The following is a 27,724-nucleotide window of genomic DNA, read 5'->3' as shown; positions in this document are numbered from 1 at the left end:
AAACACAAAGACCTTGTCACTCAAACAAACAGCGTATGTGATCTGATACAAGATGGAGGGTGCTTACATCACACCCGAGTCAATTCAAAGGTGTAATTGGATGTCTGTTTGGGTTGGCACAGGCAGCATCAAAGCTGACATTGGTGAAAGTCTGCCAAAATTATCTTGCATAGATTTATTCCTGTACATAAACTCCAACACACACAAAAATATCTGTTTCTTTTTTTATTATTATTATTTTACAAGCAAGGCACACATATCAATATAACAACGTTAATCCAGAGATATACGTCCTATCAATTCAACCCCGGGTTTCATTTTAAATACTGCTTTCTATTTTTGTTCAAATACTCTTCTTCAAATAATTCCCAAAAAAAGATATTGCTTTCAAAGGAAATCCAATAAGACACTTGAAAGAGTGGTTGCTTTCAGGGGAAAAATAAGATGATACGTGTGACAAGCTCACATCATAAAAATAAATCACAGTTCCTTTATCCAGTTTAGTTTCTAAGAGCAACATGGTACACAGGATCATCTCCTCACTATCAGAAGAGCACAGTGCACCAAGTCTCAAAGGACAAATTAATCGACTGCTGTAAGCAGCCAGAGATATGTAACATAACAAGGTGTAAACAGAAGTCCTGGAAACGCCTCCTGGAAAAGGCTTTATCTACACACAGCACATCAACTCCCACTTTTAGCAATACATGACTGCATTTCATCTTGAACATTAACTTTTTCATTAATTCATGCCACTAAAAATAAAAAAAACAAGGCACCATGAAGTTATTAAGAGAAAAAAATAAAAAATATATATATGATATACATTGGTACTTTTGAATAAAATGGAAATAACTGGTGTAAAATATACAGATACTGCACACTGTTTAAGAGGAATGTTCTGTAGTCCGCACACTCGCTGTAAACACAGTTTTAAAGTGGAATCGTAGAATTATTACACGTGAAGCCCATGGAGATTGCACAGATCAAGGCAGTGGTGATTTTTCCTCCATAGTGTTATTTTAATAGTGGTTTCCCAGTGGTGGGATGTAAGGCCTCGTAGTGCAGTTAGTCACTAACTCTGAGCAGGAATGGTGATGAGAGAGTCCCTGTCTTTAAAGGTAAGTCTTTTAAAGTTCCTCAAAGAAGGCAACCCTGGTCTTGGTGCTCTGTAGTGTTAGCTGTGGAGGAAATAACAACAGAGTTCATGCGTTTATTTTCCCAAATACGTGGAAAACAAGAACTGAATACATACACGGCAATGGAGACGGCACAAAAACATTTAAATCTCCTTTCTTGCTCACTTTGAACTCAGCAGGTTGTCCTGACCATGTCTGCTACAGTGTGATTGATATTTATGTTTAGTTTTTAGTAGCGTTTTTATCATGCGACCCACCGACCCACAACAAATGACAAATGGTTTTATTGCCCTTATCAAAAGTTGAAGTGACAATCAGGAGAAGATGACTGGTTAGTCTACAAATATTTGTGGTGCGTTTACAGAAAAACATACCCTCAAGGTTATTTTATTTGTAATAAATCTTTGATGGCATTTCAAGGCATGCGACGCTGGTGATACACTGATCCAAATGTACATCAGCTGGAAGGAAAATGTACCTCAAGGTTTCAAATCGCCCTGAGAGACAAATAAATCTAGAGGATACTCAGACACCTGACTACTGCAGAGATAATCAGACAGAGAGAGAGTACAGGGCAGGCAGAGGATCAATATCAGTCAGAGGAAGCACAGTAAACTGTTTTTAGCTCCCAGTTTAAATTAGCTGGTAACGGATTAATTTGGGATAGTGGCTGTGCTTTTACTCCATCAGCAAACCCAACCTTTTTTTTAGTCTTTATTATCCCAAGGGGCAATTTGTTTCACGGCAAGTAGCAAAACATACAACAAACATCAACAAAACAAAAACATTCAACATATATCGTTTAAAAGCCTGATCACTGCAGGGACAAATTAATCTCTCCATCTATTGGTATTACATCTCGGAAACGGGTATCTGCATCTGGAAGGAAGCAACCTGAACTCTGTGCAAGGGGTGATCTGGGTATGCCAGGATGTCTGGCTTTGGTCACTGACCTCTCTTTGGGCAGCTAGGAGAGGTCATTTAAGGCTGCGCCCGCAATTTTTCTGCGCACTCTGACAATTCCCAAAATGTTATTCTTGTTTTTACACGTTAAAAGACCAAACCAACAGATGAAGTTAAAAGTCAATAAAAACTCGATAAAACAAGCATAAAACATTCTCATAAAAGTAGTATCCAAATTAAAACTACGGAGCTTTCGATAAAAGTACATCCGCTGATGCGCTGTCAATGGTGTATATAATAAATAAAAGTCGTAAAAGAACACAGCCCTGAGGAGAGCCGGTAGAGGAGAAGAGGACATCAGAAAAAAAAACCCATTGACCCTTACCCGTTGAGACCTTACAGTTAAAAAGTCCATCAACCATCCTATGAGGCCAGAGTCAATATCATAAAAACAATGTAATCTCTTAGCTAAAATATGGGGTTGAATACTATTAAAAGCTGATGAGAAGTCAATACAAAGTAATATATCAAATTTTCCTTCTATCAAGATGCTTTAACCACTTCTTCCCCGACCCTCTTTTTGGAGTCCCTGCTCGAAAATGACATGCCCAAACTAAATAGAGTAAACCTCTGCAGTTACAAGGTCTATGTGGATTATCTTGGTATCAAACTACAGATAACACCAGAGGCGGTTTTAAGTTTCACTGTAGATGCCACTGTGTCAGAGTAAATGTACATGGAACACAGCATAACTGAAGGATTTTTTTCTCTTGCACTAAAAAAATATTGCAAAGCAAATATCACCTTTAAAATATGCAGTAGGAGCCTAAAACACATGGAGGTCATGTAACAACATGTGGACATGATCTGTGCAAAGTCTGATGCTGCTGAAATGAAGCAGAGTGAAATTACAGAGGTTTTAGAAAAAAAGATGTCTAGGAGTTCTCTCTTTTGGCTCAGCTTGGCAACCTGTGCCATTTGAGATTTCTTAGGTACCAAATTATTAAAAACCCATTTAATTTTATTTATATGTCACTACAGATCTAAAAAGAACTTGTTTTGAAAAAAAAAAAAAAAAGTATGATAACTCGCTGTAAATGGATGCTGCGTAATAACAACTCTGTGGCTCTGCAGCACCTTCAGTTACGCAGCGCCATAGCTCTGGCTTACCTTGGTCAATTAGGGTGATTGACAGCTCGTTTTAAACCTCTAAACCGGTAGAATCAGACCCCGGTCTCCAAATGCGTGTGAATTACTTCATTAGTGAGTCAAAAGGACATAAACGCATACAATGCATTTGTGCGGACATTCGCCCTTCTCTAATCAGAACGATCTAATGTCGCTCTGTAATGATCAATCAGACCGGGATTTGTTCCCAAAGCATGCTGGAAAGTGGAGTTTTTCATTAGAAGTGTTTTTTTTCTGGTGGAAATCACTTGTTTTGATAAACAGTAAAGGTAAGACAATATTTATGCTTGTGTTTCTTGAAAGTCAGTTGTTTTGCTCTTATTTTGGGGCTGGATCTGTGAATCTTGGTTGTAGAGTGATACAAATGGTACCGCTGGAATCTGTGGATTCTCCGTTGTCAAGTCGAAACGTGTTTTTTTTGTTTACGTAATCAAGCCGACGCTCCAGTGCCGCTTTTCAATGTGTGCGCTGTAACAGTTTTTTTCTCCCCTGCTGGTTTGATCCGTCTGTGTTTTAACTGTGTTTCATGAACATAAGAATGGTTTATATGAGCTTTTAGCTGAGAGGTTAAGATCATGTTTAAAAGAGTTCCTGTTGCATCCTCCATCCCCTGACCTGACCTATAGGCAAATTGAAGTGGGTCCGATGATTTTTAACTCTAGACAAGAGAAAAAAACGTCTGCCAGTTGTAGGGCGCAGTTCTTCAAAATGCGACCTCCTATGCCATCAGGTCAATGTGCACTGTTACGTCTGAGGACACATGTCTACAACCAAAGAGCTCCTCCGTAAAATCATGGGTATTAAAACGATTAAAAAAATGGTTAAGTTCTTCAGACAGTATTGCTTTCTGAATAATTTTCAAATTGAAACAATGCTAATTAGCAAATTGCAAAGGCTGCAACTTAATTTCCCTAGTTTTGACTCTTACTTCCTATGCTAATTAAAAAAAAAAAAATTGTATCTCAAAGTTCTCATCTTGCACTGGAGTAATATTTTGATAGTGTCACACGTGATAATGCTCCATCGCCTTTAAAGGGGACATGTTATACCCTGCCAAAACAGCCCTGTTCAGAATGCTCTGTTTAGTAGTATCTCTTTAGGTCCACCTTAAAAAAAAATTAAAAAAAAAAAAAAGTTAAACAAAACTTAAGGGACAGAAAATGACATCAGCCACAGAGGCTACTAGGAGCTAACAGCACTTAGCATTTGGAAAAGTTATAATTTGCAGGATCTAGCAGGCACATTGCAGTCATATATAACATGTATCCACTGGACAGATAATTCCTCTGAGGCTGGAAATTTGTGTAGAACTGCACTACAGTTGCTGCACTGTGGAGCCAAGAATAGAACTTTTCGCAGACTTCGCAGACTTCCAGTTTTCGGATACAGGTGCCCTAGCCAGCACTCTTGCGTGTTTTACAGACAAAGCGGAGCTCCGTGAGACAATAATTCCAGGAATTTAGCGCATGGTGTTTCATCTCCTGTAATTAGACTGAGGAGAACCACAAAAACATGAGTCAGTCATATTTTTCACACTTTGCCGACTGATAGGGCCTCCAGAGTCCCAAATATAATGATTTAAATGATTCAAAAGCTGGTTTTGCATAATATGTCCCCTTTAACTGTGTGGGTTTTTTTCCCCAGTGCAGTTGTGTTGTGATTCAGTTTTTGACAATAAGCACTCCTGACAGGCCAAGTGCTAACAGAGCAGAACATGTGGCCTGTTATAAGTGCAAAGGCACTGGGCCATGTTCAGGGGCTACTCATTAATCAACCAGAGGGTAGAGAGAGAATCTGGAGAGAGGAAACTTCACCAGGTCCTGATGCTTCTGGCTGAGAGATCTGTGCCTCATTACACATTCCCTGTGACCCGGTCCTCCCACTGTGTACCTCCCCAGTGTTGTTCATCTGTGGGTGCCAGCACTTCTTAGTACTTCTCTGTGAATCAGCATCCCTTAAAATCCTCATCCTTTGAATATTTTTTGGTCAAGCCCTGCCTCTCGAAAAAAAAACCTCACACCTTTTTTGGCACAGGTGACTTATTTTCCTCACTCTGGATTTCTCCTCCCCTCTCCCCCACACGTTCTCACTATAAGATGAATGTCATCTGCCTCTGGTTCAATTAAAGCAACACTTTTTTACTTAGCCTGTTTTACCCCCTGTATGCCAGCAGTGCCCCCATCCTTCCAAATGACTAATCACCACACAAAAATCTATTAGTGCTCGCTTTACATGCACATTTTACACTGGAGGAGAATAGTTTCTTTTGATGATTTTTGCTGGAATTAGAAATACTGGTGTGGATAGATAAAGGAAAATGAGCCCAATCTGCCAGTTCATCAAAGGACAGTGGAAATAGAATCAGTAAACAATTCCCACTGCTTTTTATCAATCTATTATGGACTGTGCCTAAATCTAAAGGGCTGATTTTTAGTGTAATTTCATATCATCACTACACAAGAATGCATAGACTGAATGGAACATTCAGACAGTTTCCGCACAGTGGTTGTTTGCCTCAGCTGACCGATGCACTTTTTTTTCAGGACACATATATCTTGTACTTGTACGAAAAGGAATTTAAGGAATTTAATGTTCAAGAGGACATTTGTGAGGCCACTGCCACCTTTACCTTTGACCACCCAAACAGTAAATATGTGAGTGTAAGTAAATGTTTGTACCTAATTAGAAAGGATTCTCTCAAGGTGCTCTTAAGATGCTGCATTCACAAGGCAACAAAAGGTTTCCTGAGGTCATAGTGACCTTGGCGACCAAATTCTAATCAGGTCATCCTTGAATCCAAGTGAACATTTGTACCAACATTTCCAGCAGGTGTTTCCCTTGGTGTGTTCTTCAAATATTCCTGTCAAAAGGCAAATTATCCCTGAAAAAGTGCCCATGTGAACTATATTTGAAGATCTCATGTTCTATGAATGGTAAGGATCCAAAACCCAAAAACATAATGCCTTGGGCTTCTGGCTGTTGTCAGCTGCAGAGCCATAAATACAATAATTTTGTGCTCAGTAGCACTTCATGTTTTCTATTTTCTTAAGACTAAGTACTACCATAGACTACTACCATAGATAATGAATTATGACCAGCCCTTTCCCAAGTGGGCTCCATCTATAAAGAAACTAATGGCTGAAAAATGAACCCTGGACCACGTGGAGACTATTGTTATTGAGTGATGTGCCAAGACTCATTTCTTCCCTTAAAATAATATGATAGTGAGACATGAGTGTTGTACAGGAGAGGGCTATACATATATTTTGATTGACAGTCCTTGGAAGATGGTTTAAGATTGGAGAGCCATTGAAGAGATAAAAAGTAACTTCTTAAATTAACAATTAAGAATAAGCAGCGGTGCTTACCACTCCTACTTAATTTGACATGTATCATATGTATCATGTATATATATATATATATATATATATATATATATATATACACACATATATATATATATATATATATACATATTGAGGGTAAAAACTTTTTTTTTTTTTTTTTACTTTCAATTTTTCTCATAAAGTGAATGCTAAAGCTGATGTGCAAAATACTGCCTTCAAAAAATCGACAGACAGCTGAGCTGCTTGACAGCAACTGTTGTGTTTTGTCAAATGTGAGGCTCTTGTATCAATTATCCGGTATCATTTTAAAGTGAGAGTTCAGGTTTTATGAAAGTCAGCATCTTACATACACCTGACTAAGCTCTCTGCACAGAAGACAGGATTCTACAACCTCCGTGGAAACTTCAGCAGGAATACTAGAGAACACCAGTCTCTGATTGACAAAAGAAAATGCAGTTTTCTGTTCTCTAACAGCAAAATAAAGTGGATGTGTGTTTATGCATCTGCCATGCAAGCAGCAAGGCTGGGGGCTACCTTTTTAAAGTTGCTGTGCTTGCTGGTCCCCTGCTCAGTGTTGTGGTTGTGAATGATGTCCAGAGGAGTCTCTCTCTCCTTCAGCTTCAGACTTTCAATCTCTGTCTTCAGCTCATTCAGCTGCTCCTGCAAGTGCTTGCTCTTCTCCATATACTCGACTCTAAAGACAGAAAAAAATTACAGGTTGGGAGACTGTTCAGTAGATATCTTTTGAGATAAATCACACTTTTTATCTTTGGGAGCAATGTTTTCACCTAATGTGTCATCGCTGCATACATTTAAAGTTGCTTATTTTCATTCTGTAAAACTTGCAAGAGGCAAACGATGCATAATAATTTTTGATAATTCATATATTAGACAATTGTATGAAGACAAAAATCAAAAAAATCAGGCACTTGATACAAGTTTTAGTGGTGAGTGATTACCACATGTACTGGAGAAGCTGGTAATTGGAAAGAAATCAGGCTTTCAAGTTTTATGAACAGATGATTCCCAACACTGAACCTGCAGTCCTTCTCCTCACTTGCTAACCCAATGAAAACCCAGGTAATTAATTCAACTCATGCTCATCTAAACATAGTTTCATGTCTGCAATCACTGACAACATGAGTGAGATGAAATAAAATGCTTGAAAGCTGGCAGCAAGTCATCCTTTAAGTAAAATGCTGTAACATATGTTGAGGGTAAATCAATAATATAACAATCAATGGCCTCTGATTATGAACAATTATAACATTATTTGAATAAAGCTGCAATACATAACAAGAAAGTGCAAAATATCAGCAAGGTACAGCCGGCCACTCACTTCTCTTTTTCGATCTCCATGGAGAGGCGTTTCATATCAGTATCTTTAAAGTCAAAGCTGAGGTTCTCCCTGCTGAAGCTCAGGTCACGAGGCATGCAGTCAGGCGGGAGTCCAGGAGACTAGACGAGATGGACAGAGAGATTAGAAGCAAGGATGAGATACCGACAAACTTTCACAAATAGAGCGGAAAATGGGACAGAATGGAAAACGTAAAACTGGGTCTGAGCGCCTTGACCGTTTCCAATTCTTAAGGCCGACGGGAAAGGGTGGAATATATACTGTAAGTTGTAATTGTAGCCTGCCACTGCTTGCTTTTATAGAATTACCGAGCCTAGCTTTCACATGAGGAAAAAAAATTATACACTTCTGGGGCACAAAGTAGAAAAAAACAGGAATAGAATAAAGATGACCACTGAGATTTGTCACAGACCATGGATTTATAATTACATGCTATGAGATACCAGCCCAATATCTGACCACATGCCACCTGGATAAGACATAGATTTACACACAATATAAATGTAAATCCGTTTGTTGGCATGTGAATCCAAGCTACACGGTGGGTACAGTCTGGCAGAGCATGGAGGGCAATCACAGGCTTATGAGAATGTAAGTGGAGAATTGTGTGTGCATGAATGTGTTTGTGTAGTTTTCAATAAGAAGCTGATAAGGTTAGATTGTTTTTCTGGTGGCAATGTATGTGCACAACGCATGTGTTTACATATAAGCTTTTCATTCATAGTTCTCTTTCTTAATATGCATCTGTGTGTGCATGTGTGTGAGCAGATGAACATGGAGTGTGTGGGTTTTTAGCATGTCGCAAGCTCTTGTGTAGGCAGCCTTATGTGCTGCCTGTTCTTATGCAAGTAGCTTCTGTTCACTGTACAGCCATGACGTATATCATACAAACAGCAGCAGTGCTCGTACTTTTTTTTCAGTGAAATACTAAAGCGTGTTCAGTTCTTCCCTATGGGGACAGCATTTGTGGGCCACATAACATTGTATCAAACAAAATGATCTTCTGCGCCGCCAAAAGTACAAAATAACAATGAAAAACCACCACACTCTAATATGACTTGACTTTTATTTATTCACAAGTGAACAAGTAAACAACACATTTGGCCCATGGCTTCCTTAGGTACACTCAACACAATAGGACAGCTGAGCTCAATAACCGATCACATGACCAATCACAACATCTATCTAACTACGCAAGTTGCGTTTGTGTCCGTCTGTCTGTCTGTGACGGGCATACCTCGCTGACCGTTAGTCAGATTGCCCTAAGATTTGTGATATGGGTTGAGCATGGCCCGAGGATGTGCATCCTTGATTTTCAAATTTTTTGGAGGTATTTTAATTTTCACTGGTTTATCATGCTGCACTTTCGCTGATCCATCACGCTACACCAGGCGGGCAGCGGCTCATCAGCAGCAGCTGCGCTGTGTGGAGGTGACTATGTGGCTAACTTGGCGAACAAGTTTCCAAAGGTAAGCTAGCGAGGCTACGATTAGCATTAGCATAGGGCTAACATGTTGTGACCGTCAGCCACGGCAGTTTGTATTATGTTAGCCTTTACATTCCTTATCATGCATTACCATAACTGAACAATCTTCTTCAGCTCCCACTATAGGAATACATACTTCCTACAGGCACTGCACTAGTCAACAAAACATGCAGAATGGGTACTGGCTGTTCTTCTCTATAGACCCCTTGGCAGCCTACGTCACGCGCGCGTCATCTTCTCTCCACTGCGCATGTCGGTTGCAGAAAGCGCTATTGTGAGCAACACAACAACATGTCTTGTGCTGTCGGTTGCACTAATCGGTTTAACAAACAAGACAAACGCCTGACGTTTTACCGGATACCGAGTTGCACCCCTTTCAAGGATAACCCGGAAACGTCTTTGTTTGCAAGATATCAGGAGGAGCGACTGGAACGAACAAATGATAGAAAAATTTGCCGTGCTCACTCCATATCAGTTAACATTACGTTAATTTTTGGCATCAGGTAACAAGCTAACATGAATGAACTAATTATTAGTATGCATAACAATGTTTAAAAACAATGTTTGAGAGCAACAGCGTAATTAAACTCAGGTTTAAGTCAAACTACCGTAGCTTAGAAGCTAATGTACCCCGGTTGTTTTGCTAGTTGTGTAGAACTTCTCCAGCAGGTATGGAGCATGTATATTTTCCTGTTTTTCATCTGTAACTGATCATCAGAAGCTGTTTGCTTATTAAGTTGTGTGTAGAATAAAACCTCTTAAAGACACTCACATTGTCCGCCGAACTTATTCTGCTCGCCCTTCCCAGAGGGTAGTTTGTGGAGCTGTAGGAAGCAGCCAGTAAACATCTGGACAAGTTGTGTTGCTAATACTGTAAGAGTTCACTTTCTTAAGCATCCAGAGTCGTGTAGGACTTTAAGTTCTCCTTGGAATAAAGACTTAGAGTGTCGATCAGGTACGAGTGGATATCGGGCCACCGCAGACCTGTTCCGGGTGTACCCTGCCTTTGCCTTATGTCAGCTGGGATTGGCTCCAGCAGCGACCCTCATGTGGAGGAGGTGTATGATGGATAATAATAACAACAATCATAATTGCAAAAAAAAAATTGCAGGAATGAAGCAACCATAAATATTGTCAGTAATGTAAAGGGCAGTTTGACTGTGTAGCGCTCTAAGGGCCTGATTTACTAAGATCCCTAATAGAAAGCGCTAAATTGCGTGCAGAAGCTTAAAGATTGTGCATGCTTCTGGTTTGCGTTTTGCTGGTGACCTACTTAGATTGCCGCCGCTATTGACTACAGGCGCAGAAGTGGTGAAGAACGCCCTATTTAACTGAGGATTTTGTGCTAGTCATGGGTTGTCAACATGGAGAAAGAGAAAGCTCAGACTCAACGGAAGCGCAAAATGAAATTTGAAGCCACTGAACAGAAAGTACAGCTGACGTTCTGCATTGAGCAGATAACTGAGGTCGAGGGATATGACATCCTTTAAGGGGCCGTACCTATGTTCTCCGGGTCCATAGGAAATCCTGCGTCGGTATGATAGACAGCTCCATCATTACCTGACATAACAAACAAAGAAAACTATGGACTATGGATGCTGCCGTGAAACAAAAAAAAAGGTGCTGCACTCTCCTCCCAACTCACCTGCAACTCACTGAGAGCTGCCAGGGGGCAGATAGATGTGTGACATGTCTTCAACACTTTTTGTCAATAAGTAAATAAATAAATAAAGCGGATCATCACAACGGGAGCTGCGATGCGGCTGCTTTTTAGTCCCAGTCCGTCCCTGGTTTCATCTGTGTTTATTCAGTCAGGCCGAGTTTCCATTACACGTGCCAAGAACCTTTGATCTGACATCAGATGCGACGGGACAATCGATATAGATATAAATCTATGTGCTGATTCAGATAGTTACATTAAATAGTGATTGTTGTGATTATTTATTGCATTTAAATGTGCCTGGAACTGTGGAAACCTGCCTGTGAGGTTTTGGTGACGTTTGCAAACTGTGCCGCCTGCGCTTCGCCGAGCACCAAGAGTAGACCAGGTTAGAGCTGGACCCGTTAAGGAAAAACGGGTAACATATAAGCCTTTAAAAAAAAAAAAAAAAAAAAAAGGAACATCATTGAACCACAAACTGCAGACCAAAGTAAGCCCATACCAGTACAAACACGCATTTCTCCTCTGGATATCTATGTTTAATTTATTCAGAAATACTAAATAAGAAATGAATGTGCGTAATCTGTGAACACGTAGTTGAACATGCTCTGGAAAAGCGTAATTTCCTGATATACAAAAAGTATTTTTGTTTATGGATTTCTCAGAGGATTATGCTTCAACAGGGGTGCAAAAGTAATCACAGCCATTTGTGCGCACTGCTGTGCCAGTTAAGACCTGGCGTTCAAACATGCTAATTACAGACCCAAAAATAAGCACCGCAATCAGTTTCAGGTTTGATAAATCACTTTGTGCGTGCTAAAATAACACATTTACATATAATCATCCCAGCACACGCAAAATTGTGTGTAAACGCCCCACATTACATATGCATTAAGGCAAGACCGCTAAATTGCGAGAGCTATTTTGCCCGTCTGAGAGACGCAATCCTCGTTGCGCCCTGTTAGTATATCAGCATCAGCTCAAATTTGCGTGCGCAATCCAGTTTAGTAAATCAGGCCCTTAATGTTAAAACAAAGACAGACAGCGTATAATCTTCAGGAATCCTGAAGTTAAGTTCAATACCTTACTACCTAAGATTTTCTCAAGACCTCAAAATATTTTAAGACCTTATTTATGGCCACTTCAACCTGTAATGAGCAACACATATTTAACTTAGAAAACGGGTTTAGTTTACAATAAACTTACATTTTCTGACGATTATTTTGTGCCAGGAGGAGTGTGTTCGCTATCGCAAGATGCCAAAGAAAAATGTGTTACTATCTACCTTACCTAATTTGTATGATTATGAAAGTCGCTAAGAGTTTATATATTAGGTTTCAAATCATGGAAAATTCTGCAATATCCTATGCTCTGAGATGCTGGGGGGGGGGGGGGGGGCTTTTCAGCTGGAGGGCCCAAACTAACTCTCACACACATACTGGTCTACAAACTTTAGGGGGAACCAAAGTCCACGCAGAATTTTCTGTTTCCGTTGCAGTACCCGTGGGTGTGTTGGTCTCAAAATGAGGTGAAGTCAAGTGCAATGTTGGCACATTGCTATCTTGAGGAATCAGTAATCCACTGCACCATTGAGCAGCAAGTATTTGCAGTATTTTCATGTGTGTTTGAGTGGTGCATTAGATGTACCAGCATAGTTCACAATCCACATACACTTTGCTTGTGTCGCACACAGAGACACGCTTCAGCACTCCTCCTCCTCTGCATTTTGATTGTCAAAGCACGGGTAAACTGTTAAACTGCTGATTCAGTCAAAAAATTGAAATACAAACAAGCAAAGTGTCTCACACAGTAGTGCGGATGTATTTTACAATGAGGATGTGCCATCGTCAATATAGAATAACAATTATTTGAATCGCAGCTTCACATAATGTGAGACCATCAACGTCTGACACTCGTACTTCACTTAAAATGTGCCTTTGGTGCACTTCTTTAAAGTTCCTTTCAAAATTTAATTTTGCATTTATCCATCTCCTCAGCAGAGAATCATTCACCTCTCGACAGACACAAGTGCACCTGGCTTTAAAAGGAAAATACATTATTGATGTTACACCCAAAACACACCTACAAATAATTCAGACATTAAATACAACCCTTGTGTGCCGAGATTTTGCACGCTCTTCGGATAGATAGATAGATAGATAGATAGATAGATAGATAGATAGATAGATAGATAGATAGATAGATAGATAGATAGATAGATAGATAGATAGATAGAAACTCTGCATTTACTTTAAAATAAACTACTTCAGTTTGTAAGCCATATTTTCATCAACTGATTTCTTGCAACAGACTAAATCCTTGTATATGACCATTGTGTGTTTTAAACATATGTGCCACCTACCATATAGACAGCCTTGCTGGTGATCTCCAGCAGCTTGTGCTTTGCCCTGCGCTCTGACTCCCGAGCTTCTTGCAGGTCCTGTTTCAGATGCTCAGCCTCCTTGGCCCTGAGGAACAAACAGACAAGACAGATGTAATCAATAGTTTAATTCATCTCCTGGTCGTTCCAAGAATTATCGAGATTGAATTGAAAACTATCTTACATAATCGACAATGTTATTTCTGCCTACATTATGCGACCATCGAGTCTGCACACTTTGTTTTAAGAATTGTGATATGGTGATTATTACACTTCTTTTGATTGTGTTCCTGAACGCTCAGCAGTTTCTAGTTAATGTGGGGGCACTGTGTGCCTGGAGGGTTTGAGTGGACATAGTCATTTACATGTTGAGTGCCACAGGTTTAAATTTCACTGGTGCTGCAAAGTGCTCATCCTGAAATTGCATTTACCAGCAAGTGGATAATGGTGCTCATTTCATATGATTGCCTAATAAATTGCATAATAGGGGAAATTAAGTGATATTCTTAGTATCTCTGTATACTATTATATTAAGAAAATGACTTCAGCTCTTTTCCACAGTGATGGCCACATATCAGCAGAAATGCTGATTGAGAATCAGTCACCAAGACATTATCCCCTTTTCCATCTGACATTCTAAGAAGTAATCAACTGGCCATGATTGTTTTTGACATGGAGAAATAAAAAGTCAGTTATAGCACTGTGAAGCTTAACTGTATCATAAACTCCTACCATCTATTGGTATTACCGCTTACAATTATCGAACATAAATTAACTTATGTGCCAAGATATTAGGGATGCAACAGTACAGTTTTTCCACGGTTCGGTATGTATCACGGTTTTGGGGCCACGGTATCGGTACAGTTTCGATATCTTAATATAAAACTGCTCAGACTAACAAAGGCAATATTACATTGTAAAAATAATTAAAAGCAAAGATATAATCACACCACAAACTTTATTTAAACAATAGTGCACCATCAGATCAAATGAAACAGCAAACAGAAAACCACACAAATTAAAAATGAATAAAGTTTAGTGCTATCCAATAAAACATTTTTTTTTAACCCACTCACAGAAACTACAACTATAAATACACCATGCTGCTCCAAGTGAAAGAGACGGGTGATGACGCTTGCTCTGGGTGGGCGCTGTAGAGCGAGTGTCTGCTTGCACACCGTGGTTTGTTTGTTGACATTCATTTTCTCATTCTCATCGTAGTCTACGCTGAATCCTAAATGATCTCACACAGCAGACTTAAATGAAGACGGTGTCGCTTCAAACTAACTTTTTTCAGAGTCTCGTTGCTGATGACGCTGAAGGCGGCGTGAGCAGAGCAGCACTGAGTGCGCAGCTGCGCTCATGTCTCTGCTCCTGAGTGGATCTAATCACACAGCGTTGTGTATTTTTTAATATACATTTTGACGGACTGAAACGTACCGAAATACCGTTGTTTGCCGTTGCGTATTGAACTGAACAGGGTGTACCGAACGGTTTCGGTAAAATACCGAATACCGTTGCATCCCTACAAGATATAGGGGGAGGGTGGCTGAATAAAAGGCCTCTCCCTGCTTTGTGCATCAGCATAGTTGTAACTGCATGATTACCTGCTTTAAAAAGTTAGAGGTTCAGGTGCTTATTCTTTGATCAGTTTAAATGTAGCTGTGCTACATGTGTGACCGACTTCTGTACTACTGAGCAAACTACTGTGTAGCTGCATGTTCATGCATCTTTTAAAGTACAGTGTGCAAAATTTAGCAACATCACCGGTGAAGTTGCATGTTGAAGTTTAATATTCATAACCTCACCTTTCCCTTCCAAGTGTGTTGGAGAGCCTATGTAGCCATCAATTAGCATCAAAGCTCAAAAGATGTTTAATTTGTCCATTGTGGACTACTGTAAAAACACGTTGGTCCAAAATGGCAACCTCCAAAGAGCTGACCCAACACTGATATAAATATAAAAGACCAAGCACAAAGTTAAGTATAATTATTTTATCTTCAATTTCTGCCAAAGTTTACACACTGGACCTTTAAGTTAAAACAGTTCAGCAACCCAAAAAAACATTGGGGAGGTTTTAAGTGTTTGGTAACTGGGTTTTGAAGCACCAGTACAGCAGGATTTGGAGACAACTTGCACAGTCAGTGGCCAAAGATAAACTGATATCCACTGCAGCATGGAAGGCTATTACTCTCCACATTCATTCATGCGGTCCTCCTTACCCACCTCCTATCTGACTCATCTGCCATTTTGAGAGCCAGCATCTCTGCCTCCAGCATCTTCTGCTCCATGAGCCTCCGCTCCTCCTGACCCCGAATGGCGGTCACTTTAATGCGCTGCATCTCCATCTCGGCCTCGGCAGCTTTCTGGGCCAGCAGCTTGGCCTCCTCCTCTGCGATCTGTGCCTTCTCAGCCAGCAGGTCTGCCGTCTGCTCTGAACGCAGCTGGAGAAGAGCAGATGGAGGGGAAAGGGAACGTTAAAAAATAAAAGTGACAAAAAAAGTTGAAGGAGAAATGGAGCAAAGAAATAGAAAATAAATAAGAATGTTCAAAAATATGGTAGGAACAGAGGGGATTGTTAAGGGAAATAATTAGCTAATTAAAATGGAGGAGACCAAGTGAATACACTCAACAAAAATATAAACGCACAAAGAAAAACTTGGAGTAATTATCCAAAAATAACAGTACAACTTTATCAATAAAGTGGCTTTAATTTGCGAGCATTAGGATCAATTCCAAAACAAAATTCCTGGAGTAATGAAGGAAGAACACAATGGGGGTCGATGATCCAAGTTCACAAACTTCAATAACGTGTATGTCCACCATTAGCCTCACGCAGAGCGGTACACGGGTGATGCATGGACATCACCAGGTTGTCGTGCATGGCCTGGGGGATGTTGTCCCATTCCTCCTGCAGAGCCACTTGAAGTTGGCTGTTCTGAGAAAACTGGAACTGGAACCCGCTGGCGAACACGCCTATCCAGAACATCCCAAAGATGTTCGATAGGTGACATGTCTGGTGAATACGGCGTCATTCAGTTGTGTTGCCACAGCTGTAACGCTCAACCCAGCACTCAGCATGCCAATGGCACGCTCCCTCATGATTTGTGATCTGTGGCATATTGACAAGTGACAAAAGTCCACATTTTGGTGTGCCCTTTTATTGACCAGCCCATAAGGAGTGTCTGTGTACTGGTCATGCATATTGACCACCACTCTGCCATGCTCCATGACTATCGTGAGTTGAAAAACTCAATCTGAGATTGTCGTCAATAGCAGTGGCCAAGTGACACTGGACTACTGGGTTTGAGCAAAACAAATCATCCCATAAACAAATGCATCAAGAATCTGAGCAATCTATTTTTGTTCACCATTTCAAGTTTGTGCGTTAATATTTTTGTTGAGTACCCAAAAGAATCTGACAAAATACAGGCAACAATATAATAGATATTGGTTAAGCTAACAAATAAAGTCTTACCAGGGCATCATTGGCCATGTGAGCATCATCCTGCAGCTGAATCAGCTGCCTTTGTAACTCATCCCTGGCTCTCTCTGCCTCCTCCCGCAGCTGCTTCTCCCTTTGCAGACGCTGCCGCTCCACCTGAACAACACAGACAGACGGCGTGTGGGCAAATATAAAGAGGATTTAATGAGGAACTAATTAGTGGCAATAAGGAAACTTTGCAGTACACTGAGAGGGAAACTCAGACATTGTTCATGTTCAACCACATCTCCCATTCTTTGTTCTATCCAATATCTGTACCTGTTTTCTGGCCCTCTCCTCTCTGGCCTGTGCCTTCATCTGCTGCACTTCAAGAGAGTCTATCCGCCGCCGACGCATAAACAGGTCATGGTTTCCTATACACAGCTGAAGGATCTGCACAAAATATGCAGAAAACAAGAATTGGGGCTATTCATAATAATTCACCATCTAATAGGCTTTTTCTTCACTTTAACGGTCAAAAAAAAAGACAAGAAGTATTGTTTTTTTAGAGAAGAAAACTATTTGATGATCAACATTTATCATCTAAAGTCAAAATAGTTTTTTACCAGCTCAGTGGAACTCACCAACTTGTTTACTCGCAGACGTGAAGAGTTGAACTTGAAAACATTGGTCTTTTTGTCTAGAGGTTTGATGGTAAACTGAATAAGGAGACAAAAAAGGTCACAACAACAAAAGTAGAAAAAGATCATCATGTAAATTGCTGCAAGTTTTGGTGTTCCTGGTTATCCCATAACCTTTCAGCATAATGTAGATCTTCAATCTTATATAATTGAATCTACATTATGCCTTTGCTGCAAAGTAACCAAAAAAGAGAGTCAATAGTGTTCAAGAGATTTAGAGATATGCAGACTAATATGCTAGGGTGCGCTCATGGCAGTGAGCCTAACTTCTCAAAATATTTCAAATCAAATGTCCTCATGATGAGACACAAAAATGAACTATTTCTCTACCCCACAAGGTTAAAGACTCATTATGTCACTATAGCATGTGCAAGGTAAAGAATATTAAGATATAAATCTGACAGTTAAAGCAGTGAGGCATGATACTTAAAATGCAGATTCAAGCAGCTCTATAATCCATTTACAACAGTCTTCAGTGCAATACAAGCACTACTTTGATTCTCCCACCTCCTTATCGCTGTAGGAGATGTTGCGGATCTCGTTCCAGGGGAAGGAGCATTTGGGTGTCAGCCTATTGCCCTGCTCGTAGATGTGCAGACCCAGGGCATCCACGCCCAGGAGAAGATCAGTTCCTTTTTTATTCTGGACCACATTTACAAATGGTGAAGTAAACAAAAGACAGTGAGCAGTCGTGAGGCCAACCTTCCAGTCAACATTTATTTGTTCCTGTATTTGACAGAAGTAGCACAGCAGTGACTCCGCTTGCCAAAACTATTTGTAAGAGCTGAGCTGAACAATGCCAGCCACCTGCAGGGTGTCTATGCCTTGTTCACTTGAAAAATATCACTACATTGTTTTACTTCAGCTGAGGTTGACTTGGTGGTATTTTAAAATGTCTTGGCCTTTTAGAGAATGTCTTGATCAAGGGCGCAGTCACCTTAAGTGAATTTCTGTTTGTAAAGAGTTACTGTGATATTTTGTTGTTGCTACCTGTTCCAGTGTGCAACAGTAGGAGCCATTGTTAAAAACAGACACATTTGTTCACAACATGTTCAAAATTCAAAATCAATGAGGAATTAAAAACAGAAAACCATGGTAACATGCAGCATTCCTCCTGATCATACATACTGGATTATTTTGTAAAGACAGCAAAGTAGCAATCACTCACCCTGATTAAAAAGTAATTGACACCATACATGTCCAGGTCCTGAGCTATTTTTAAATACTCCATCTCAGATTCATCCCTGTTTAAAATACAGAGAGAGAGGGAGACAGAGATTGAGAGTGATCCAAGGGAATTGAGAAGAGGGGGGTGGTGGAGGGAGGAAAGAATGAGAGACAAAGAGGTGCAGATCAGAGGAGAGAACAAGAGAGAACAAACCTTGCTTCCTCTGCTTTTGTGTGTAGCATCTGTCATTTATTGTGATCTATAAAAACTGTTTTTTAAAAACACTTTTACGAGGGTGAAAACATAACCACAGCTCTGACAGAAAACACAACTATAATTCACTAATAGGCTTTAGAAGTTACGCTTGATGGAGACAACTTATTCCCATGACTTCGAATCTGCTTTCTATCTATATCTCCCTATTGCCAGGTATGCAGATTTGTTGAGATAGGGTAAACCAACTTTGATGGCTGAGGGAAAATTAGAGTATCCTGATGCCGAAACTTTTAACAAGTGACTGATACAGGTAATAGGAAACATTTAAGATTTAGGTTTCAAGAGAGCATCACACTGAGTAAACACAGAGTGGTCCTGTTGCACATATATGTTAGTTATGGAGGTCTACCTACATACATTAACTTGTTTTTATGATCAAAAACCTCCTAGTTGCTGTAAACGAGCCGATTGAAATCCTCTTTTCTGACGCTGTTCCTGAGTCGCGATATTTCAGAGTGAACTCTCACCCCCAGAAGACAGAGTCTTGTGATTGGCCAGTACTATTCAGCACACCCGCTCCCAGAAGCGCAGCTCCCCCCTCTGGAACGGTGGATGCACTGCTACTCATTATCAAAACATTGTTTTAACAGCGTTTAAAAATAGCTTCTTCACGACTCACCGCCGCAGTCCCTTTTATGACTTTGACCCAGAGTCAGAAGACACTGTCGCTCATGAAACACCTCCACAACGGACGTTATTCTTCTTCTGCGGTTCAATGTACGCAACCGGATGTGCCCGGACTAGTGCCCAGAGCAGGAGGATCTGCTGTTCAGGAGAACCGCTGTTTACGTAACCGGACTGGGTTTTTTCAGAGATCTCGCTGAGCCCGAGATTACAATAAAACACAGCAACCTTCAGGGCTTCTTAAACAAGGCAATGACGCAGATACACACTAAAAAACAACGTTAGTTTGAACTTCCGGTCTAGGTCCACTTTAACAACTCCATTCATTAAAAAACATGCAAATGCACATAAAATTTCTGTCGAAGAACCTTGATGTTGCTGATATCTGTATTTTAGTCACATTTGAATCAAGTTCAAAATTATGTGTGTTGGAGAACCTACAATAAAATGTTGGTTGAAAGCAACATTTATCCGTTTGGCTTCACCTGGAACTGGATATATAACCTGAGTAAGATTTTAATCCATCCATACATGATTCCATCGAACCCACGATTGGCTTGACAAGTGGTTTTTTGAAACCACAGCCCATATATGGATAAGAGAAAGGAGCTGGGGAAGAACTGAGGGGGTTGATCTTACTGACACCACAAGGACCAGTAGGTCACACATTTTTATATATATGAAAAGTTTTATGGATACTTTGTGATGCTGCATTTATTCTGAAATTCTTAGCATGAGCACTGAACGAAAATATGTGCAGGTCGATGGGATGATATATTTTAGTCACAACCAAAGCAATAAATAAATCAATTGATCCACTGTCAGAGATATTTAAAGAAAATTATTTTAAAAAAACATGAGAAACTATATATAGACAGTATATTCCTTTTTAAAAACAGGTAATTTCATGACACAATGGTGTCACCAGAAGGCCAGTGATTCCCTCCTGTGGTTCCACTACAGTGCATTACTTACTAAACAATTAGAACTCTAAAGGTGTGAGGACCACCAGCCACATTGCCTCTGCTAGGGCTGAAAGACTTATTGATCTGCACCAGTGACTCAATTATTACTTTTCTCCCACTGCTGAGGCTTCTGGCCTCTCAAATTCAATTTCCTGCACAGAGCACGTCATCCAGGGGAGTTTAAAGACAGTCCACAATCCACATCCCTAACAATTAGTCTACATCCATTTTTTAACATGGTTTGGTTTAATTCTGAAGCAAAGTGCAACAAAAGGACAGATTTTCGTCTTGTGTCATTTTAAATAATGTGTCGTTATACTGTGCCATTTGGCCTATTAAAGCCAACTTCCTCAACGAAACAAGTCTGCGTGCATCTTGCAGTAAACGTGGATGATGGCTATTGGGAAAACATTTCTTTTTTTTATTCAACTTCACCCTCAAAACTGAAATTGTGCTGATGACTGTGTTTGTGGTATAATTTCAGTGCAGCACTTCTCACCTTGTTCTACCCCTGTGCTCAGCATAGCATGCCGTGATCCTCTCCTCCCACATTTCTGCAGTCATTTGGTACAAGTTAATCACCTGTAATGGAGATAGACAGACATAAATATCCATGAATGCATGCGGAGAATAGAGTTCACTCTGCAGTGCCATGTCATAATGCAGATGTAGGCCTGGGTGGTTATGACAAAGATGTAAACACCATTGTTCATGGACGTCAATAAGTAAACTCAGCTGTAACTCACCCTCTTTGGCAGCAGTTCCTCCTCTGCCAGGAAGCCAGGTTTGTGAACACTAGGGTCATAGTCCCCGTACTGCAAAATGGAGCAAAGGTGCCAAAAGGATTAAAAATCACTCCAAAGTAATGGCCAGGATCCACCTTTCATGCAATAATGGTGCAGAAGATGTTTCTCCTGGGAGACGTTCTCAAGATGCAAACTACAGCCCCGTGAAGAAAAGTGTCTGTCAGAGAATGAATGGTAGCTGCTCTGCCATCAGGTCATTAATGTGCACTGCACACATAGTGGAGACAGGATATATGACTATTTGAAATATTTCAGAGAGAACTGAGACTGATCACTTATCATCATTGAACTGGGGTACACATTATATGCAAGCAAGTTTGAGGAGAGATATGAATGTATTAGGCCATGACTGAATGGCTGTGAATTTCCTCTGGGCTACTTGAAAACTGGCGGAGGGATATGAATTATACATGTAGTTACAGTTGAGAAAGTGGGCTCTGACTGTTGATTTATGCAAGTAGGTTAACATGCACATCTACCTGTACCTGGGCACTGCTGCATGCTCAGTGTATATTTTTTTAAAAGTAGTCATTTAATTCCTTTTCACTGTGATTTGTTTAGTTACTAATCAGTTTAACTTTACTTGTTTGTATTCATTTATGTATTTCTGTCCGTTTTCCATGATTCCACAACCTCGTAGTACTCGCAGTATCCGAGTACTGCGCTCGAAAAAGAAAATTGAGCTTAAGAGAAGAGAGCAGTCAACCACACAGTTGGACCTTCAGGCATATATAACCAGTGAGGTTGAAGAGTGTGGAGTTTTATATCACTGGTTGTTCTAAAATTAAATTGCCTTAAAATTGTTTCATTTAGATTTTTATTTCTGCTTTGAGCAATAGTGGATCAATAGTAGCGAACCTATATTTCATGCATAGTACAACACTCTGCACTGCATGCAATTGTGCTAATTATATATTATATTAATTATTGAAAGCTTGCACTCTCTTTCTCTCCTGTGCTTCACATTACTTTCTTATTTCACTGTGTGAATGTGTATTCACAAACAATGAGAACTACTTATTGGTGGAGTTCTGGCTCCTGGTCGTAAAAAAGTGATATGGTATATTTGTAGACTTTCCTGACAACCACTGAGACTGAAAGACCCATGACACTGGAAAAAAACTGCTCAGTTAGTAATACCTGTCAGAATATAGAGCTACTTGAAAAACATATTTTAACAAAAGGTATTTAATTGACAGCAGCTTTAAAAGACCTGGATTTAATAAGCCCAACACAGAGACTAAAACGCCTGGAACCACACACATAATAGAGAAGCTGAGGGCCATTTAATTAGATATTTTCAGTTTCCCATCCTCACAGCTCCTACTCCCTCATTTAGTCTGTTTGTTTGCAAATGCAATTTAATTGATCTCATATGCACTGGAGTTAGAACTCAGCTCACACACAGACAGGGTGGCATTTTGACAGGAACAGTACTCTCAGACACTTTCTGATTTAAAACAGTTCCTCCCATTCCTTCAAAAAAGCCCAAAGTTTCAGTGAAAATCGATTCTCAAAGGACAGCCATGTGTCAATATTTTCACTTAACATTATCGCGAGCAGCCCAACAGTGACTGCTGACTAATGGATATATTCTGTTCAATAAACCCCTTTTCTACATCTAGGAAATGTGTTTTGCACACTCTCCGGGCACTTTTGAAGAAAAATCAATTTACAGCACAATAGTGAGAAATACAGGGTTCTCCTTTCTAGCCATGAAATACACTCTATAACCAAATAAAATTTGATATTGTTGCAAATCTTAACATAGTCGAAATAGGACTTTTTCCCTCAGTCGTCCTGTAACTTAGCGGCTGCCCTATTAAATGTTCAACACTTTCATTAGGGCACATGTCTTTTTGTTAAAGCATCCTTTTAAAGACAAGGACTCCCACAAGTGTCATTAATGCCTTTAAGTTTGTTATATCCCTCCCCACTTGGTTGGACAAAGATCTCAATGTCACTACTCGGGGACTACTCCCTACTGAGGGAGTAGACCACATTCTCTGTTCAATGACAATACCGAAGTAACTCCACACACTACATTTTTCCACAACAGAATGGCTGTCTTTTCAAATTTCCTATCCACTATGCCTTCTTGTAGTGCTCTAGCCGCTCAGAATACAAAGCAGGAGGAGATGAAACACGTTTTCAGAGGCACGGAGAATGAACTGTTGGTTTTTTACACATGAAAAATCCCTACAAAAATTGACGATGGCTCTATATTAGAAAATAATATATAATATAATATATATTATAATAATAATAATAATAATAATATACAAATTAAATTGTAAGAATAACAGTTTCCGTATGTAACTTTATATCTGTATATATAGACCAAATAACTTACTTAATCAGATTAATCTATGACAAAATGGTGGTGTTGAATGCTTAATAATATATCATAATAAAGTGAATGAACATTGTTTGATGATAAGTGTCTGATAAAGTCTGATGGATCGTAAAACCCAACTAGGCAGGTACATTATAGCATTTAAATAAATTATTATGTGTGATTTTAATAACCTTCATACAAACATTATGACATACAGTACAGTGCATCATATATAAAAGGTAACATATAAAAGACATTATATTACATAACATATGGTAATATTATTATATTATGAAATGGTGCATGAAATGTGTGTGTCCATTAAGAAACAATATAATATCATTTATTTATTTACTATTTTTTGTGATCGACTGTCACCTTGGAATAGCTTCTCATTCAGGACATGCGTATACGCACGCACGCACACACACACACACACAAATATATAAAGGTTTGCGTAGCTATTCTCCTTGGGACACTGCACTGACTTCATTTAGACAGCCGAAACAAAGTCTTATCACTAACCTTAACCATAACCAGTGAATGTTTAACCCAAACTTTAACCTAACCACAATTCAAATCTCAGGCTTAAATATACTCAATTCCTGAGAACTGAGATTCTGCCTCACAAGGAGCAGGTTTTGCTCCCCGTGGGGACTAACTGGTCCTCACAAGGTCAGTGTTTATGCCAGAAAGGGTTCTCAAGAGGTCACAAATACAAGAATACACATACACATCTAGTATCCCTTCTATTCAAATGCACTCCGTAACTCAAACAAGGTAATGGTGGCTTTTATAGCTGCTGTGAATTATACTATAATCTCTCTCGCTCTGACCGGATTACACACATGGATTCTGTGTGCTACTATCTATACTGAACACACTGCAGCTATGAGTCACAGTGTAGGACATTAAAGTCTTTGGGAATATGCCTGTTCTCCCTCCATAATTCTATCTTCAGACTGGTATAATAATGATTAGAGATGAGCAAGAGTACTGAAGTAGATCCCACTCTGGGATACACTCTGCTTCACAGACTACATAGTAGTTCAGTGTAATAGCAACTCATGATGAGAAGAGGAGAAAGGAAAAGTCTGCCAAAACTCTTTCTGCAGCTGCACTGCTAAACCAGTACCTGTCTCCCCTCTATAATGCCAATTCACTAACACTGGCTCAATAATCAATGTGAACCATAAACTAAAACAGATTGTGGTGTGAAACTTTCATTACTTAATTAATTAATTTAGCTGTTAAAGAATGGAGAAGGCCAAGAGCAAAGCGCATAAGTCTTAAGGTGATTTGCAGGTTTTTCTTGATCCACATAGTCTGCTTTGTCTGAGACCTGCAAATTGGCATGGGAAAGAAAAGTCTCCAAGGGCTCTTGGATAAATCTTTAAGGTAGTGCTCCAGTCTCACTCGACCCTGTCTGCCTGTCAAAAAGCTGTACCTCACTCCCTGTATCTTTTTGCTTGGGGAAAGATGGGATCCTTCAACCAAAACCACCGAAACTGCAAGAGGTTTATCAAGGGTGGAGGGTTATCCTGTCAAGTGATTTCCATACACTCCAGGTAACTTAAAAAGATGGTGTTTAAAAATAAATCAATGAACAGGTCAATTGAAATCAATTGAAAAATATATTTTACAAAACAAACTAAATATTTATTTTATCAAAAAGAGAGGTTTTGATGATATTGACTTACATATCACATTCACAATAATTTACATTGTCTAATTTACACACCCCTAGATCTTTTTCATTATGCTATGCATTCAACCAACATTGTTCTGGTCAGAACTTGGTTGTACCTCTGGGATGGACAGCTTTTATGGACGACTGAACATACTGCATATTTGCTATTCAGGGTAATAAGTAACTTTCTGTATAATATTTATTATTGTATATATCAGGGCACAGAAAGGGAAGTAGCTGACTTTTAATTAAATATACATGTATATTGTTTAGCCTGTTTTCAGACTCATTTCACAATAAATGACAAAGATGCCAGTTTCTATGTATTATATCAGAACCATGGACAGCACCTTATGTTGCGCGTACAGTAATCTTAGAAATAAAAAAGCTAAGTAGAACCATATAAGGTTCTTCAGCTTGTCCTCATAGAGGAACCCTTTTTGGTTAAGAACCCTTAGTGTTACCAAGAACCCCTTAAAACCCTTTATTCAGGAAAGGGGTTTAAATGGTTCTCTGGATAATGGCTCTTACTGGAACCATTAGTGTTACCAAGAACCCTTTAGAAGCAAATGGTTCCAGGTAGAACCTCAGCCTGTGTAGAAGAACACTTTTGGAACCCTTATTTCTATTTAAGAGTGTAGGTGTGATGATACTGGAACTTTTTTTCCACCTAAAAGACTCCACAATAACCAAACTCCTTCACTTGGTCACTCGCCACTTGCTACAAATATGAGCGTAAAAAGCTACAAGCACAGAAGTAATCCTTCAGTAGCTATTGTATTTTCTCAGGTTCAACAAACAGTGAGGTGTTTCTGCTTTTTAGAGCAGCACCTAAAAAAGACTACTTCCCAAGCACCCAAGCCATAGGTTTGAACATTGCACCTCATAAAATACTGATGGCAATTTAACACATTGGTACCAAAAGTAGCCAATGATTGTGTGCTCTTTGGATGAATTCTGGATCAATTGTACCTTTAATAATGTATGTTTCCTGGGTAGAGATCAGATATATAAACGATTACAACAGTCATGCCTCAGGTGAAACATGTAGATATCTGTGAATCCATAGGTTTAGGTACATAAATGATGTGAAAAAAACTGCTGCATCTACTGTTAGATCACGTCAGTGTGTTAGATCATTTAATAGGAGATAAATACACCATTTAATGCCAGTTATTCCAACTTCACAAGTCACAACATTCAAGTAAAAATGCCTCCCACAACATTCACCTGTTACTAGACACAATGATTCCTTACTGGGGCTGATTTCATCCTGTACGAACAGTCTGTTACTGATTCTTATCACACTTCCTTTACCCTGGTGTCAACCTGATACATACAGTAGAATATGTTAGCTATATGGTGCAATGGGGGAAGACTTCAAGTTGAGGTCGATGTCCTGTAGCCCTACACTTTTTTTGAAATGATGAAATTCAACATTTAATTATATATAAGCTTATATACAATTGTCTACATGTTGTGTGCTAATTTTAGTTTTTAATTCCGCCTGTTTTTGTTATTTACAGATTAACTTTGCGTCATAAATAGTTTTTTTGTGTGAACTATACATCAAAACAAACACTTTTACTTTGAAATTGTGTCCAATCTCAATCTCAATATAACTAATTGCAACAGCATGAGGGATTATCAAGATATAATCTTAACTAAACCGTCAATTTTCCCCAAATTGTTGGACTTTTTTAACTTGACCCGGCCCCTCCTGACCAGACTAGAAGTTCACTGGCCCCCAGGTCATTTTGAGTTTGAGGCCCCTGCTTTAACCTGCAATGTGAAGTGGATTTCCACAAATAAAGTAAAAAAGTGTCTCAGAAATAAAATGGGTTGGTGTTGTGGTTAGCTCTCTTGCCTTTGCAGCAAAAGACCTGGGTTGTGACCTGTTCGGAAATAAGGGTCTTTCTGCATGGAGTTAGCATGCTCTACCCGTGTGTGTGAGTTTTCTCCAGGTTTCCTCCCACGGTCCAAAAACATGCAGATTTGGGGATTAGGCAAATTAGACCCTCTAAATTGACCATAGGTGTGAGTGTGATGATTGTTTGTCTATGTGGAGCGGTAGAAGATGGATGAATGGATGGCTTCAAAGACAGGCAGACATACAGTTAGGTCCATAAATATTTGGACATTGACACCGTTCTCTTTATTTTGGCTCTATGCACCACTACAATGGATTTGAAATGAAACGAACAAGATGTGCTCTAATGGTACAGTTTCACTTTTCTTTTGCTATTTCTCTGATGGGTTTGTTTTGATTTTT

The 27,724-nt window shown here is 39.5% G+C and overlaps 1 protein-coding gene across 1 annotated transcript in view; it reads right to left on the bottom strand.

The window, feature by feature from the left end:
* Nucleotides 1-244: 244 nt before the first annotated feature.
* nf2a (NF2, moesin-ezrin-radixin like (MERLIN) tumor suppressor a) overlaps nucleotides 245-27,724 on the bottom strand; it is a 33,767-nt gene continuing 6,287 nt past the window's right edge. Inside the window, exons 5-16 of the mRNA XM_083905074.1 lie at nucleotides 21,365-21,433; nucleotides 21,118-21,200; nucleotides 18,754-18,829; nucleotides 18,093-18,227; nucleotides 17,529-17,603; nucleotides 17,224-17,337; nucleotides 16,939-17,061; nucleotides 15,687-15,904; nucleotides 13,443-13,548; nucleotides 7,917-8,035; nucleotides 7,112-7,271; nucleotides 245-1,181 (exon numbers count right to left, since the gene is read on the bottom strand). Coding sequence (XP_083761200.1) covers nucleotides 1,131-1,181; nucleotides 7,112-7,271; nucleotides 7,917-8,035; nucleotides 13,443-13,548; nucleotides 15,687-15,904; nucleotides 16,939-17,061; nucleotides 17,224-17,337; nucleotides 17,529-17,603; nucleotides 18,093-18,227; nucleotides 18,754-18,829; nucleotides 21,118-21,200; nucleotides 21,365-21,433 — 1,329 coding nt within the window. The 3' untranslated portion in view covers nucleotides 245-1,130. The remainder of the gene's footprint in view (nucleotides 1,182-7,111; nucleotides 7,272-7,916; nucleotides 8,036-13,442; nucleotides 13,549-15,686; nucleotides 15,905-16,938; nucleotides 17,062-17,223; nucleotides 17,338-17,528; nucleotides 17,604-18,092; nucleotides 18,228-18,753; nucleotides 18,830-21,117; nucleotides 21,201-21,364; nucleotides 21,434-27,724) is intronic.

Source organism: Microchirus variegatus (genome assembly GCF_963457635.1).
Source record: "Microchirus variegatus genome assembly, chromosome: 18".
NCBI classification, from domain to species: Eukaryota; Metazoa; Chordata; class Actinopteri; order Pleuronectiformes; family Soleidae; genus Microchirus; species Microchirus variegatus.
The sequence above is the reverse complement of the archived record's forward strand: the minus strand, read 5'-3'. Positions and strand labels throughout refer to the sequence as shown.